Genomic DNA, 17,282 nt, shown 5'->3' on the forward strand with positions numbered 1-17,282 from the left:
TTGGTTCTCTTCTTAGCCTGAAAAGGTTGCTTGAATGAGTCACTGCCCCCATTTTTTCAGAATAGTTTCATGGCATTTTATGCTTTCTTCTTCTATTGCTCAGAAAAGATAAACTAAATACCTTCAAAGTTTGGAAAGGGAAAGTATCTAAATATTGCCACCATTCACAAAGCTATTTTATATACAGATTAGTGAAATAAGAAGCAGATTTGCAAGTGCTTTTTTACCACATTGCTCTTACTAAAAAAAACCCAAAACAAACTCATTTAAAAGCAGGAGATACAGGCAGTGCCTCCCTCTAGCGGCAGAAACAGAATTTGCAACATTCGATTCAACAGTGCATCATTTGTAAACCACATTAGCAAAACAAAACAATTAGGGCCTACCAAATGAAAAACAACCAGAATTATTAAGTCGTTCCCTGCAGAGAACGCTGCTTCCTATGAAATTTGTCTGCAAGTACAGGAGCATGTTGTGCTCCTACATTAATGCAGAAAGATTTTATTACTGGATGTATATAGAGGCCTGCTTATCAGATTTTCCTAGCAACGTATATCCCATCAACTTCTGGCCTAGACAACACATCATCAAATGAAATATGCCAAGAACACATTTTTCTTTAGAAGTAAACATATGTATCATGAAAATGTATATACTGACAAGTGCTAAAGCTGGAAGTTTGCTCAGCTGATCATACTCTGTATATTTGGAAATCAAATAAGATGGAAGGTCAGCATTGGCTTGGCTGCTTCCCTCCTCTTCATTCAGGCAGCCAGATGCAAGGTTGTGAAAGCAATTCAGGCATCTCTGTCAATGACAGAGGGTCCAATCCTCCCTGCACAGATTACTCCTACGTACAGTCTGGGAAGCTCACAATTCCTCCTTGGAAATGAGGGAAATGCAAAACTAACAGAGGGTTGTCTCCACATCCCCAAAGCCTGAGCACTGACTAAGCCCAATGAGAGCTACAGGAGATGGGGCTCAAGCCCCATCTAACACCCAGGACCTTCAACCACCACCTCTGAGACAAGCAGCTCTCACCTCAAAAAGCCCAATGCTGCCTTTCTTCTCACAGAAAGCCATGCTAGGTAGCACTGCTGAGCTATTACCTTCGTTGGGACATGCAAAAGCAGCTGAAGGGGCTGGCTGCATGTCCCAGCCACCTCTGCACAGGTTGGGACTGAATCCTCAAGCCATGGCAAAGCATCACTCATGCTGCTGAAATGCCCATCATGAAAAACTGCTGTCCTTAAAGTAGCACAGCTCCATTTCTGTGACAAAAGCAGTCTCCTGACTTGTGTTTAGAGAGAATAGCATGGACATTCTTTTATTTTTAAGGTTATTACTTGCAGTATTGGAAGGCAAGCTATTTAAAAAGCTTTGCGCTCCATTTCTTATCACATTCACCATGGTGGAATTTATTTCCACACACATGCACACCCACATACAATACTCTACCAAAAAAAAAAAAAAGTTATGCTGCATGGTTTTTTTAGGTTACAAAAGCATTCTGTGTCTTTCTGTAGCCTAAAAAACATCAATCCCAAAGAGCTTTCCTCCCATGAAAACCAGGGTAAAAGGGACTGAGTGGGACGATGAGAAAGGCTGTGTGAAACCCAAGTTTTCCTCCAGATGCACATGCTGAGCAGGGCACTGTCTTTTCCTCATTATACCTATAGCTTGTGACACCTAACGTGACAATACCTGCCAGAGAGGTACCTTCCCAGAGCAGCTCAGATTTGGCAAGGAGTTCAGCTCTGCTATCTCGGATAGTTCAGCTGATTGCCTCATGAATCAGTGCTTCACTGCATCCCTTCAGCACTGCCTGCCCAGCAACAGCATTCCAGCTGCCAACCCGCCACACCGCGTAGTGCTTTGCCCCAGGCTGACTGCTAGCCTGGTCTGGACTTTACTTACACAGGTAATTTATACAGATAATTATGAACTGCCTCTGCTGCAGTCTCTGGAGTTGTACTAGTGTAGTTCTAGAGGCAGTGAGACTGTTTCAAGGCCAACATTACCAGTAATTTTGTGAAATACAGGTTTCTCTGACACTTATGCTGACTTTTATTCATTTAAGCATGTATGCATATCCTCACGTTGTTTCAGGAGCTTATTATTGTGGAGACCACAAACTTGGGGCTATTAAGAACAGCAATACACTTAGCAGAAGAGAAGACCAGAAGATACTTTCCTTCTTTTAAACACAACCTCTATCACGTTGAAGTCTTTTTGGCACTAGAGCAGTTACAACTATAAAGACTTCCGTAAGGTTACCTTGCTTCTCCTAAGTATCTTTTCCTTTCAGAAGAAGGGATTGAAGGCTAGGGCCAAAATAAATAAATACATAGATAAAATACGTCAGGAAAATAGGAACTTAAACCTGGGAAGCTCCTGGTGCCCGCATATGAAAGTGTAATCCCCTTGAGTCCAAACAAGCCTTAACCACTATGCTCCGGGAGCGCTCTCATGGCTCACCCACCCCAGATGCTGCACTGGGTGGTTTTCAGCTCTGTGGGGCAGAGCCCCACAGCAGGACAAGGTACCAGTGGGAGCTCAGCTCACGCTGGGTCTCAGACATAACTCCAGGCTCGTATGTGAAAAGCTCAGAATAACATTTTGTTGCTAGGTAGGTTTTTCCTTTCATCTTTTTTTTCAAGTGTTGTCCATGTAACTATGCTCTTGGAGAAAAAAAACCTTGTTGAAGATAGACAGCAGTCTTAATTACTATAGGCTAATTACATTTAATGAGCAAATTGCCGTACATCAGCATGGGATTTGTCCTGAGAAGAATTTCAGACAATGCTCTACCATCATCAATATTATATCTGGGTTATGCAATGATGAAACTTGACAGCATCCTCTAATCAGATGAGGTGCACGACCCTGAAGATCTGAGCCACCAATTGGATTTTCTGCCAATATTATGTGCCAGCTTTGTTTTCAGCAAAGTACTTGCTAATGCAGCTTCACAGTGCTGCTAGCTTATTTCATTTATTCCTATGATCATTTGTCTTTCAGCACTATTAGTGAAATAAAAATAAAATCTCCAAGGGTTCCAGATGGACTGCCCCAGAACAAGATCTCAGTTTCTGGCCTTGGAGACAGCTCTCCTGCAATCAGCATGCAGCTGCAAATGCAAACAGTGAGAGATAACAGATCTTCATAAAAAAGCTGGACTGAATCATCAAATCTGTTGAGAGTATGCCTTCCATTTAATCAAAGGAAATATTTAAGCACTAGCAGTATTCAGAAGCTGCAAATTAATTGGTACTTGTAGGCAGTGATTATGATTTCCATTTTTCTTGATATTTACATAAATATGTGTGAGGGATTGGTTGCCTGGCTCTACTAGGAGAGGGGGAAGTGGTGCTCCCCACAAGTATTTGCAGAGCTAGTTGGGAGTCAGCATCAGAAGAAACTGATGCCAGTTATTACCTCATGGTATAGAGCAGAGTGCCATCATCCTCCAGGCGCAGCAGTTTGTTTGGGGTGGTCATGTTGTGAGCAATAGATTTCTTGCCATTGTGGAAAAAAGTGTCTGGGGTCCAAATCTTGCTGGCGAGCAGGTTGTTAAGAGGCAGGCGTTGCATAGGGCCTTTGAATCGCAGCCTTTCATCTTTCCAGCTTTGTCGGAAAAACACGTCAATTGTGTATTCCTGGCACAAAGAAACAGGCAAGGTATTGCAGGCTCTGAATAGAAGTGATGGCTCCAAAAAGTACTTCAGCAAAGTACATACAATGGAGTTGAGAGCCGCGTGCTCAAACTTACCATTTCTGTGTCTGAGACAGGACCAAAACTGGTAACATAGATGTCTGTTTTCACCTGAGTGATTCTCTCTGTAATAAATACAGGCTCTGCATTAGCAATTGCTTCACTGCAAACATGTGCTTCTGATGCATTTCTCTATTAACAATGTCTGAATAATTCAAAAATCCACAAAAGTCTGAAATTAAGACGTTAAGGAGGAATTTAGTCCCTGATCAAAGGCAGATGTCAACCTCTGGGAGCCAGGCTCTTTGCTTATTATCAGTGGAAAGCAACAGGCCTTTTGAAGATGTGATTCCCCTGACAGACAGGTTTCAATACACACTAGAAGATGCGATTAAGTGTATCTTGGAAGGACCTATTGCCCTCTGCTGGCTTGGCTGATCTGCCCAACTTCAGATAACTATATTAGAGATGTCCAAAGTTAGGTGAAATTAATGCTACCCTCGAGACCCTAAGGCCTTCTGGCATCTTTTCAAACCCAGGACTAATTTAATTTAAGGGCAGAAATTTCAGAAGTTTGTTACATAAGATATGAGCATCGAGCCCTATTTTCAAGCATCTCTGTGTAAAGTGAGAGGAGAAGGAGAGAAAGGGATGAAAGCAATGTGTTGGTCTCACAAGAGGAAGGGGAGGGGGGTAGTCAGATTTAAAAAGGGCCAGGAAGAAACATAACAGATGGTTTACACATGGGTAGAAGATGAGAGAAATCTGGAGGATACAGAGCTGAAGGAGGGCTCAACAAGGTTAGGATGGCAAGCAACTATTCACATGCTATGATTCTAAAATAGCTGCTGTAGAGGTTATCAAAATGACATAGCAATACAGATTTGCTGTAGCTGTCTAAAACTGGATGGTTTGGGGATCTGTTTTTAACTGAGATTTTTGTCACCAGCATAATTTTATACATGCTGACCAGTGAGGAAACCTTGCAGCCACCTGCTAGCATCCTGTCTCACTTAGCTTAGGCAGCATCATAAAGAAAAGAAACCCAAACTGTATTCAATTACAGGAAAAAAAGAAAAAAGCATCACACTTGCTCTCCTAACCCAACCTCAGATGACCTCAGGGACTGAAAGAAGAGGACTTTCAGTGACCTTTGTATTCTGCCCTTTTTGCCAGGAGACAAATGTACTTTCTGGGCTTTGTTTAGCTAATCAAACACAACTGCCTCATCAAGGCCCGAGTGGAGGCACCTGTTGGAGAGTCCATCACGTAGACAATGGTCCTGCCTAATGGGGGACTGGCCACACCAAATGAATTATCCTACCTCCCAGTCCTGGGCGCAGTCGATTGTCGTAGCCGTCCAGCAGACCATCCAAGATCCTGGTGAATATAGTGATGTTATCATTGGCATCCTCTTTTCCTGATGCTGTTGGCGTCTGCGAGAAGCTATTTTATGCAAACAGAAAGAAACACATCAAAAGCCATGCCAGCCTCAAGGGGCTTCAGGCTCAAGGGAGCTTTGTGACAGAGCCCCTGAGCTTCTCACCCCCTCCTGAAGGTCCAGTTAAGCAGCACAGGGAGCTGCAACAACTTCACCACTGCTATAAGCAATCATAAAATAGCTCTTCTTGGAGGAGGACTCAAAGAAGGACCCGTGTCGCAGAGGGACAGCCCTGTTGTGCTGGAGCATGGGATGTGGCAGCCCATGGACCCTACTGATGCAGGGAGATCCCTACGCTCTGCTCTGCCCTGCCCCACCTCAGCCCCACCACGTCCCTGGCACTGGCATGTCTCCAACCCCTACTGGGAGCAAGGTCAGTTCATGGGGCCAGAAAAAGCCATTTCTGGTTTGTCTCCAAGTTAGCTCTCCCATCTTTGGGAACTGCACCAGCTGGCAGGGGAGCTGCATGAGCAGCATGGGTTTGCCTGGGGACACTGCTGCAAGTCTGCCTAAAGGTACCCTTTAATTCTTACATGCCAAACAGCTTCTAATTTCCACAGTTTATGTAATTTATTGCCAGAACAAAGGATGAATTCTAACCTCATTTGAGGATAACAAACTCCAACTGCATTCAAAAATCCCACCCCTGATGACTGGGGTATCTGAAAAAACATACTGCAGTACAGAAAACAGTTCCTCATTCCTCCTCTCTCTTTTGCATAAAATAGTCCTCCCTTGTAGTATGCAAATAACAACGTTTAATGGGCCTTATTCCGTATCTTTTGGGCTGTATTTGTTTTTATTCTGAACTCTGTTTCTCTGTACTTAAGTATTTCAGATATGGTCCCTTCAGCCCACAAAAACATCACTCATTTTTTTACTTTAAACTTGTCTGCTCAGGCATCCATTGCTGAGACCTAGGAAGCTGAATCTCCATTCACAGCACCACTCTAACTTGCATTTTTAAGTCCATTTAATTTTCTTTTAAAAATGTTCAGGAGAATCCCCTGCCTACTAATGCCTTTGCTTACCTAAAGAACAGACACATAAGTTTATCTATAAGCGTGCTTCACCTGCAGCAAGCCATGAGCATCATCTCCTAAAACAGTAAGTCTGCTCAAGCTCAGTGCTTATTCAAGTTTCAGTCACTGCTGAAATCACCAACAAATGTTCCAGCTGCAACAGGACACACTGCCCCACTGGGAACCATACCTTACCTTGTGCACTCTGCCAGCAGACCAGAAACACACTCACACAACCTGAACCTATGTAAGCAAATCACCCAGAGGGAAAAAAATAATTTAAAAAAAGAGAATCCATGTTTATTTACTTCCAGTTCTCAGGGAAATACACGAGTCAATAAACAAACAACCTCAAAGCATCCCTCTGAAGAGTTTGCCTTGCAGAATGCCTCTTCCATTTGTGTTGGGCTTACCTAACAGAACAGGATTTATATGAAGACAGATGAGGAACCTCAATCTGGTTTTATCTGTGCAAGGTTTACACTAATGGGACCTTGCTACCACCCCTATAATGGGTCTGGAAGTTTCAGTGACACCAGACCTGGCTCACGATGAGCTGCTGGTGGCCCCGTAGCCCCTGAAAGACATAGGCCCCCCTAGTCCCACGCCTGTTCCTTTTACAGCTTCTGTGCTTCTGCTGGACAAGGAAAGGATGACAAAGCCTCTCAGCAAAGGGCAGTGAGGCCAGGTGGTGAGAGCACAGCTCCAATTCCCAGGAACACCGAAGCACCTGCAAATGGCTGACTGAGGAAGCTCCTCATGGCATGAGTGCCTTCAGCACTGCTGAGACCCTCAACAAGCTCAATACTGGAAAGCCCAAGGCCATCAAGGAGCTCTCCTTCACAGCAGGCAGAGGTACAGCCCCAAATCTCATCCATTTTTCAGGCTGTCCCATCTCTCTGTGGTCAAAGGACCAAATCAATTCTGTTTTCTATGCTGTGACCACAACTTCTAGCCAGTAACTGAGGCAGAAAACATTGCAGACATGTTTGACTATCATTAAAGACAGTTAATCCAGCAGATGCAAACTGATTACAGGAACATTAGACATCCTTGCAGGTCAGACTGTTCAAGGCCAAAGAGTGTTTTTTTGTCAATTGTAACCAAAGGGTTTCACTGTGTAAAGACGAATATTTACAAGCAGCAGCCTAACAGATGCAAACAGGAGACAGAAGTTAAAAAGTTTCTTTCTCTGCAGCAACCAGAACTAACGCATTGGAAAATCTCAGAACACAATTTAGATTTTTTCTCCTTTACTTCAGCTTCTTCTTTGCGTAAGAAAGAGATATGAATCATGCTGTCTGCCTGCTTCACTGTATCAGTGTAGGAACCCATTTTCATTTTCCAGTGCATCTGACAAAGAAGCAGAGAGATCAAACTTCATTTCATTCTTACAAGTCTCATGAGAAGCAGGGACTAGACAAGGGGAGAGCTATCTAAATTAGTGCCTCATTAAGTAAAAATATGAGGTCAGCAGTCATCTCTTGCCTCTGGTTCGCTGACTGGGCCAGCGAGCACACATGGAGCTCACAAACAGCCTCAGCAAAACCAGCCCACCTTCCCTCTGCTAATTAAGAGAGATAGAGGACAGTTGCAGGGTGCTTAGGAAAGATCTTGGGAGAAAAGGGTTGCAGAGGTAAAATGTAGGTGTTGCAATGGGAGATGAGAACAAGGGATGCCAAATGCGGAGCCAGGGTTATTGCAAAGGTATGGTGCTGGGGGCACAGGATTCAAAGCTTCACTAGTTTCTCTGCTCTTGAAAAAGCTTGTTATTTTTAGTGCTTATGGCTGAATTCAAAGCCAACTGAACTCAGAGGGAAGATTTCCACTGAACTATTTTTGTGGGGATGGGACAAAAATATACTTACTTCTCATAACTGCTCCTCTGACTCTAACAAGAATAATTGATGCTGCTCCTTTCTATCTCAGCCATGTACATCTTTCACAAGCATCATACACACACCTCAAATACTGAAATACTTGAATATCTCCACAAGCAAAGCTAACTGACAGATGAAAAAGATGGAGAAACAACTAGGGTGAAGACTCACAAAAAGTCTGCACTCCATCTGCAAAACTGCAATCCAATTTAGATTTGGCAGATCGCTTCACCCGAAAAAGAAGGCATCTGATGCTGAAATGTCAGTGTTGTGCGAAGTTGCATTTGTAGATAGATTATTGTTTGTCATTAATGCAAAGCCTTACCTTTTCTTTCACAGAAAAGTTGGTGTTGAATTTCTGGTTTTGAGATTGCTGGTAAAATACATGTTTTTGGAGTAAGTGCTGAGGTTACCTTTGATGACACGAGACCTTTAAACTGTATTTGTAAAGTCACTTGCATATATTAGATACTGTAGCACTATGTCGAGAGAGAAAAAAGGTGATAGCCTAAACTAATCACTCCCACACAGCTAAACACCAGGTTTTATCAACACATTAGCAGGTAAGCACATTATTGCCTCTCTGCAAGCAAAAAATGTTTTTATAGCAGATCCTTCCAGTTATGAATAAAAATAAGCCTAGGAAAGAACCTTAGGAAATGCTAAGAGAATTCAAAGACAATTACACTTAAAGCTCATTATCAAACATAAACTAAACCAACCAGGAATAGTTCTCATCACGTTTATCTAATATTGCTGTTTCAGGGTGACTAAAAAAATCATAAGCCAGAGAAGAGGCACATCAGTGTAAAACACAATAACTCTCTAAAGATGCTCAGCTACGTCTTCTGAGGAGTTCATCGTTTGCTATTTTAAACATCACTGTCTTTTTTTGCCATCTAGTCAAAGTCATGACAGGTACTGTTCATAGCTTAGTTCTAATAAGAGGAAAACGTATGGTAGATATTTCATGATTTTCCCAAACTGTAACAAAAAAAAAAAAAAGACACTGGAAAAATAACTGGGGAGTATTTTGCCAGTGTAAGCTGTATTTTTTTTTTACTCTCTCTCTTAAAAGCAGAGTTTCCAATAGCTTGCTTTAATAGGATTGGAATTATACCAGAACTTCAGGCAAATTTAAGAGTTTGTGGAAAAGAGAATGGAGAATGCACTTGCATACTTCTGGATGTTAACAGCTGGCCAGATACCAAAGGATTTACTTTTCTAAGTTAACTTCTTACCAACCCTTTCTTACAGGTTCTTGAGATACTAAAATGCTGATATTTTGTGAATGTGTGCAATGAAGATTCAATTCTTCCACATGACTGAGACAGGGGACAGGACTGGCTGAAAATAATGAGACTTTAATCATCTTGGCAGATCCTCATAGAATAATTTGATTATTTTATTTAGCAAGAGCAGTATCTTACTACCTTCTGGGAACAAGCAATTTGTGAGCCGTGCAATGAAAGCCTGTTTCTCATAGTATTATCATCCTCACCCCCTTGCACCTTAACGCCTCTTTAAATATCCTGAATTCTCCCAGTCACTAAACACCCTCCCAGTCCTCTCAGCTCCCCAAGTCACCAACCTGAAGCTTCACTGGGAGACAACAGGTGCCAGGGCTGATCCTGCACCAAGCATAGGCTGGGTGGTCTGCAGGTATGCACCTGCCCTGTGGTCAGCAAGCAGGCCAAGCAAAACAGAGATGCTGAAGCCACAGCCTTCTGTTCAGCAGAGGGACTGACTGATGTCTGTTGGCCTCCTCCAAGCACCTCTAGGTATCCCCTTAGTTTTCCAATTATAAAAACCATCTAATGGGTTCAAAAGCTATCTGGAGACATGAAGGAAAGTAAACCAAAATAAAAGGAAAAAATAGATAAGCATGACTGCATAAGCATATGATAATTCCTACAACACTGGTCTTAAATATATGAGGAAGAACTCCGCAGCATCTGCAAGTAGTTGGAAAGCAGTAACCCAGCTTAGGGTTGCAGATACTAACTTGAAATAAAAGCCTGAAGGAAAGGTATGTTTAGCCTAAACAGCAGGATTATGGTCTTAGTGATAAGGGGCTGTGAGATAGTGGAAAAGTATGTGAAACTACAGACATGCCATGGCCAAATTCTTACAGCATAGAGAGAAGTTCTGTGTTGGCTACATTTAAATGGGATCTTCTGTTTTACGTGTTTCTACTACTACAAACAGTAATAGCAGATGACAACTACACTGAGGTTACACCAACAGCGTCCATTGCCGTTGGTTTTGGCTCTCAGACAGATTTCTGAAACTGCATGTCTAAAATGGAAACGCAGAGGGACTGTGTGTCCTTGAAGATGTCCCAGTGGAGAGTCTGGACCTTGCAAAAAAGTCAGGATGCAGTCAGGTTGCCTGGCCACATGCTACCTTCTCTCAGGGAGGTCTGGTAGGCAGTCACCCACTACACTGACCCTCGCTGCCTGGGCTCTCTGAGGGCTGGAAAGTGCAAGATGCTGGGCAAGAACCCAGCACCCCTAGAGTCTGGCAGGACAGGACATTGGCATACAATTACTTCCTTCCTTGCCTGATGCACTCAGCCTCACAGAGTCACTCCTGCAGGCATCAGTCTGAAGGGTGCAGAGTCCAAATTATTTTGCCTCTCTAATGACCTCCAGCCAGAAGAGCACCCACCTTCTGCTTGGTTTTGTCAGGCTGACCCTGTGGGCCTTGCACTCCTGAAATCAAGACTGAATTCAGTGCAATCCTTCACATAAGACAAATGGAAGGAATCAGCCTCGTCTCACTTCTCACAGTTATGCTTAATTATTCTCTAGTTCTATTATGAATGTTTATTTTCAAGAAAAGTGTGAACTACCTTGAAATACTTCAGTAAAATACCAGAACTTGTTAGAGCATTTTACAACTCAAGGCCGAATTCAAGCAAGCCTGAACAAGCCTTGAGGCATGCTGGACCGTTTCTGCAGAAGAACACTCGTAACACTGTTACACCAACAAGGGGCTTTGCATCCTCCTCGTTTCTTCTCTATCTTTGCATTTTAATTCAGTGATTTTTCTTTAAATAACTTCTACCTACTATGCCTACAGTACCTATTGATATGGGTAACTCTCAGTAGTAATTTCCCATTTATGTTGAATGTTAATCACAGACTTTTGCTGAGATTTCTGAAGTAGCCTAAGAGACTGAGATACATAATTTCTGTTTCTTTTACCAGGCATTTTGCATCAAAATTCCCAAAGGTGGCTTTGGCTATGTCAGCAAGACCTGTATTTATGATTTAATATAAATATGGAATTACTATGGAGAATCATAGACAAATCTCTGCTTTCATCTGTAATATCCTACAGTATTTTGCTTTTTAATTTCTGCTCATTTGACCAATCACTTTTATCTAGCACATTGCAAAACACATTGCAACGTAGCAGTGCATGCCGTACATGGGTGAAGCTAATGAAGAAAAACCTCGTAGCAATCGCAAGTATTAACAGTATTAGATTCTTGCAGCTAATATACCAGCCTCCATGTATATTGTACCGTTCTGTCCTGAAGAGTCAGTCCCAAAGCACTTAGCAAATTACGCTCTGAAACTGCTTCTGCCTCTGAAACAGAAGCACTGGAGCATCCTCTGTCTTTTGCACAGGGTCAAAATTCAGTCCTAAGGCAGTGTGTAAATGGTGCAGTGAATTGGAGCTGCTTATCTCTGCAGGTCCTGAATAAAATTACTAGGTGATAAATGAGGGGCAGAGGAGGGAGGTTATTACCTCATTTTAGTACACAAAACCTTTTGGAGTAACTCACAGAAAACAAGCGTCCTAGTTTCCTCTGACTGTCCTGTTCTGATTACCTGCCAGGTTACAGGTCACACTGATTCCTGCCTGGGACTTAGATTCAGTGTTTGCTTTGGTGTCGAAAGGGAGAGTTTGGGTTTCTTTTGCAGCCTCACCTATCTACTCTTCTGTTAGTTAAAAAAGACCCCACACCAAACAAGTCATGCTCAATGATTGCAATATGCTGCCTTCTGCAGGAATGATGGACAATCAGGAAGGACATATGGTCACAGCCCTCAAGATTTTCTCAACGTGGTAATACTTTATTGAATTACAGCCATGGCAAGGCAACTTTAAAACCAGTCCTACACTATCTAAGCCCTCTTCATTTCTACCACAAAGTCCAGGAAGTTTTGCTTTAGACCACAGTGAAAGCAAGATCAAGGTTTTCCAAGGTAAATAAATCACTGTGCAGCTCTTTGCGTCTTTTGCAGTGTGCAATGCTATGACCTTTTATATATCCACTGTGGTCACAGGCATCTGCCTGCCTACGGAGGGGTCAGGGCTGTTTTGTTTACTGCATAGACAGTCATCACTCAAATGTTTGGTCTTTCTCCTAGTTCCAATCTGGAAAAAAATCACTTCGCTTAAAATAAGAAACTGATCTGCATCTCCATTTTGTATCTTCTTATAGCAAGGGATTGAGAGGTGTGCTTGTGAATCAGCACGTTGGGAGGATTCTTTTTTTTTTTTTTTTCTGGTGTAATCATAAATAATTGTTCTCCTCCACAAAAAAGTATCAACCTACATTTCCACAGCACTTGCGAAATGCTTTTTCTAGATTCCATTGCACAGCCTAAATTTGGAAAGTTCTTAAGATCTCTGGCTCTAGGAAAAAAACATATAAAAAAAGGGGGTTTTGGGTTGTTTGTGAGTTGTCTTTTTTCCTAAGAGCTATAGTAGGAGTATTTCTTCAATACAGCTTTCAGAACGTCACCAACAGGAAAGCATCCAAAACAGAAAAAATAAGGGAAAAGGATTCCTTGCATTTTGCTTCAGGGAAACACAATTTCTAATTATTCTAGCAAGTTTAGAACTCAGCCATCCTTCTGAGCAGTCACGATCTTTGCTTACTCAGAAGGGAAGCCTGTACCAGGTAGCAGCGTGCACCCGGTCCTGCTGGTGCAGCTGTGCACTCCTGCCTGCAGCCTGCACTGCCCAGGTGAAGAGGAAGGTGCAAGCCACACAGACAGGGAACACTGCAGCCCAGGATCTGCTGCACCCAGGTCAGTGCACTCAGCAGCTGCAGGCCTGGTCTGAGCTCCCTGTAACCCCCAACCAAGCCTGCCCGCTGCAGCATAAAGAACTGATAAGTGAACATGAGCAGGAAAGCCAGTCTCTCCCTTCCCCCTGACACCAGCACGTTAAGATAAAAACGCAAAGCCCACTTGTTTTGTTCAGCTGCTCCACACTACATGGAGCCAAGGTTTTTCATTTCCTTAAAAAGCCCACAGCAAAAATTCTAACGTGACTGGCAACTCACCCAAAGTGGCTGGCTAAACTCATGGAAATGCAGAAGAGGAAGAAGTTTTTGATCATGATAAAGCCAGAGACCATCCCATTGTCCATTCCAGAGGAGAGGAGGAATGCAGGTGGTTGCTTTGGTAAAGGTGCTGCTGCTGACTTTGTTCTTACACTGCAACAATACAAAGAGTGATAAATTATGACACGGGCAAACAGCAGGATGGCCGAGTTCAGCTAACACCGCATCTTCTGCTATCTGTGCTTTTTGCAAACTTATCTAGGCTTATGTAAACATCAGCTGTTTATGTAAAATTGTATATCTTCAAGGACATGTTTCACCTTCTGCTGACAGCGAGCTGCAAAACAGGAAAAATTCTTAGTGGCCCAGTTTCCCCTTATACTTGTCCGTCATGTACGTAACCCAAGAAGTACTCACCATTTCCCAACTGCCAATTTTGACCCTTCACCTATTTCAACAACTTCCACACGCCTGCAAACCCAGGGCTGTGAGCAGCCTCCGCATCCTTTCCTTCCACCGCAATTTTTTTCCCATTAAATACCCGTCTTCCCTTTCCAAAATCCCAGTTGAAATGCCAAGAAACACCTACTGCTTCTTGGAATTCAGGCTGCTGAGGCACGGCTTAGCAAAAGAGAGGATGGGATGGGGGGGCATGGAGGGGGCTGGGGGGGTGAGTAAAAAGTGACCTTCCCTGCAAAGGCACATAGACCTCGTGCTAGCTTGAAGAACGACAGGAATGGAGCTATTCCAGTGGCTGCCACTTATTCGGGTACCTGCCTCAGAGACCAGACCACCAGTTTCAACACTGTGCACTAATGTTTTCCCTCTGTGCCCTATTAAAAGAATTTTAAAAAGGACGACACCCCCCCCCCCCCCCCCCCCCCTCCGCGGTCCTCCCAAACCAAAGAACCCAAAAGACAAATCCACCTTCCCCCACCCCAAACCCCCCTCAAATCAAACCCGACAAAACCCATAAAAACTACCCCCGAAATCAAGCCCAGAGGGGAGCTGCCTGCATGTTCCACCTGAACCCCGCGCCCCCCGCACCACACCGCTCCGCAACTTACTCTCCCCACCCCGTCGGCGAAAAGCCCGAACCCAAAGCCAGCCCCCCGGGACTGCTGCCCCGCGGCGAAAGGACCGCTCGCTCCGCTCCGACCCGCACCGGTCACCGCGGGGCCGCCGCTCCCATCCGCACAGCCACAGCCCCGGCCCGCCCGCACCTGCTCAGCGACTGTCGCCCGCTCCGCACCGCACCGCACCGCGGAGGGTGGCACCTGCCCGCCCGCGCCCGCTCCGCCGCCCCTTCTTCCCTTCCCTCCTTCCCCGGTCATCTCCGGGTTTGCCCCCAGCCCGCCCGCCAAAGTTTCCCGCGGCCATGTGCGCGGCGCTGGGCGCAGCGGGGGCTGCCCGAGGGGCTACGGGCACGGCTCCCGCCCGCCCTCCCGCCCTCCCTCCAGCGGGCGGCCCGGCCCGGCACGGGAGCCCGGCGCTTACCAGCCGCCGGCGAGAGGACGAGGGCGAGGGGGCGGTGTTCCCCCGAAAGTTGCGGAGCGGCAGCGGGAGCGGAGCGGGAGCGGCGGCGCTACCTCCCCGCCGCTGGCAGGCGCGGCCCCGCCGCAGCGCCGCGCCCGCCCCCGCGCACAGCCCGCGGCCGGGAGCGCGGGGCGCTCCGCGGGGGCGCGCCCGCCCGCCCCTCGGGGACGCCGGCAGGGGCTCTCCCGAGAAGGGTGCTGGGGCTGCCCTGGCTCCCCGCACCGGCCTCCCGGCTGCAACCCCCTCCCCCCCCGCACCGGCTCTCAGCGGGGAGAGCTCGTGGGCCAGCCCGGCCGTGCGGGTGCGGTGGGAGCGTGGGGCAGGGCATCCCCTACAGCGGCGAGGCTCGTCGCTAGATCGCCTCCTGGCACACGCCGATAGGCGTGCATGTAGATACACACCCCGAGGCGCGCAGATCCGTGCCTGTGCTCCTCTCCCGCAGCCAGTGGCCGCGAGCTAAAGCGTGGTAACTCCGAAATGCTGAAGTGGGGATTTGTACCCGCAGCGTTAACTCTTTGTGCGTCCTCATCGTTTGGCATGCACGGTTTGCACTGGTATTCATCAACATTTCAGGACAACTGCGCTAACTTCAAGGTTTCCTTCTGGCTGTGCGTAGCGCTGTTCCAGAAACAGGGATGCACTGCTTCACAGACGCGATGTACCTCTTTTGAGTATGACACTTGCTAGTGTCCAAACTTTGCAGGTGTGGAAGGTTTGGTGCATCCTGAGCTCTCCAAGAGATGAGCTGAGTGTTGTATCGTCCTGCGGATTCCTTGCAGGGTGTGCAACATGTTGTGACAGGCGCCTGTTACACGGGATAAATACGGTTTCAACATACACTGCTGTGACCATACTTCACATGAAATAATACTCCAAACTCAGTTACTAAATTAACAGATCTAACAGGGTAATGTCTGTCTGTCAGGCAACGTGATGGATCAATGAGGCATTTGTCTTTTTCCAGATCCGTAAGAAAGCTCTATGAAATTAATGCCTCCTGAAATCGATATTGCCATACAGGGTGCTGCTAGACGTGTGCCTAGGTCATGCTCTACACAGTTTGAATTGAATGAACTCAAGTGAATCCTTATGAATTTGAAATTTCAATTTATTTCTTATTTTTTGTGAGATGTGACGCTTAGCTGCATTCAGGTTTTCCAGCCATGATTTATGATCTTAAACGCAGAGCCAATGACACACGTTGTTCCTCAGTGACATCAATAAATATGAAGTTGTGAATGAATGTTGCTATCAGAATAGCTTTCCTAGTGCTTAAAAATATCTGAGTAAAGTCGTATGAAGCCCCAGTAGTTTCTCATGATAATATTCTTGCCTAGGAGTGTTTAAATAAGAGTTTTTACAGTGCTTGGATTTCTACTATGAACTATTTCTATCTCCGCATAGGTGATGTTGTAAAAATATGTGATCTCCAAGTAATTCTATAAAAGGAAGCCGTAGCTATATTGTCCTAGACTTCCCAAGTGAGAGGCTGAGAGCTGCACACTGTCTGCTTGCTCCAGCTCTCCAGCTGGCAGTACCCAGCCTTGATTCCTCTGACTTGCTACATCTTCTCCTTCAAAGCCCATATGCTGGAGATCCACTTCACAGAATCCGAGGGAGCAAGCATTTCAGATGCGGGGGGAGTGATGGAGCAAGGAAAAGACAAAATAGAAGAAAACAAATATTTAGGAGAATAAAGAATTTCGGAAAGGGCTTCCCAGGGAAGTGGTGGTCACCATCCCTGGAGGTAATGCAAGGAGGTGCAGATGTGGTGCTGAGGGACACGGCTCAGCGGTGGGCTCGGCAGTGCCGGGTTAACGGTTGGAGTTTATGATCTTAAAGGTCTTTTCCAGCCAAAACGATTCTGTCCTCCTGTGGCTCTAGCCCACCTGAGGGCCAGACAGAGAGCCGCGCTCCCCTTGAGAAACGAGCCCCACCGGGACCCCCTGCCGTGTCACTTGTCGCCGGGGCCGGGGAGCTGGGCCAGAGGACGCAGTTCCTCCCGTCGCCGCCAGAGGGCGGCCCAGCTCCACGCAAGCGGCTCGGGCAGGGCGCGGGGTCCGAGGGGCGCCCGGAGCGGGGCGGGGGTGCCCGCGGGCCGCAGCACCCGCCCCGGGGGACAAAGGGGGGTTCTGGGGGGGTCCCGCCAAGCCGCGGCCCGAGAGGCTGGCCAGGGAGAGCCTCCGTGAAGGCAGCGCTCGCCGTGCGGCGCTCGAAGCGCCGCGCAAGTCAAGGGGTCGAGGGGATGCAGCGTGTGGGGCAGCGCTGGAGGGCGGTGGTACCCGCGGGGATGCTCCCCACCGCAGCGGCGGGTGGCTTGTCTTGCTGTAGCCTTGTCGGGACGGGAGCGGTGTCGTACAGATCCGCTTCTCTTTTCTTT

General features: G+C 46.1%; 1 protein-coding gene across 4 annotated transcripts in view; it reads right to left on the bottom strand.

Moving 5' to 3' along the window:
• GABRA5 (gamma-aminobutyric acid type A receptor subunit alpha5) overlaps nt 1–15,322 on the bottom strand; it is a 57,568-nt gene extending 42,246 nt beyond the window's left edge. The window contains exons 1-5 of one of the 4 annotated variants that reach the window (XM_051608624.1): nt 15,304–15,322; nt 13,367–13,519; nt 5,040–5,161; nt 3,773–3,840; nt 3,439–3,659 (exon numbers count right to left, since the gene is read on the bottom strand). In XM_051608624.1, coding sequence (XP_051464584.1) covers nt 3,439–3,659; nt 3,773–3,840; nt 5,040–5,161; nt 13,367–13,452 — 497 coding nt within the window. In that variant the 5' untranslated portion in view covers nt 13,453–13,519; nt 15,304–15,322. Of the gene's footprint in view, nt 1–3,438; nt 3,660–3,772; nt 3,841–5,039; nt 5,162–13,366; nt 13,520–13,783; nt 13,807–14,589; nt 14,655–14,863; nt 14,950–15,303 lie in introns of those variants that run through there. The other 3 variants (XM_051608620.1, XM_051608621.1, XM_051608622.1) reach the window with 3 other exon arrangements.
• Nucleotides 15,323–17,282: the final 1,960 nt, after the last annotated feature.

This window comes from Apus apus, chromosome 1 (assembly GCF_020740795.1).
Source record: "Apus apus isolate bApuApu2 chromosome 1, bApuApu2.pri.cur, whole genome shotgun sequence".
Lineage (NCBI taxonomy): Eukaryota > Metazoa > Chordata > Aves > Apodiformes > Apodidae > Apus > Apus apus.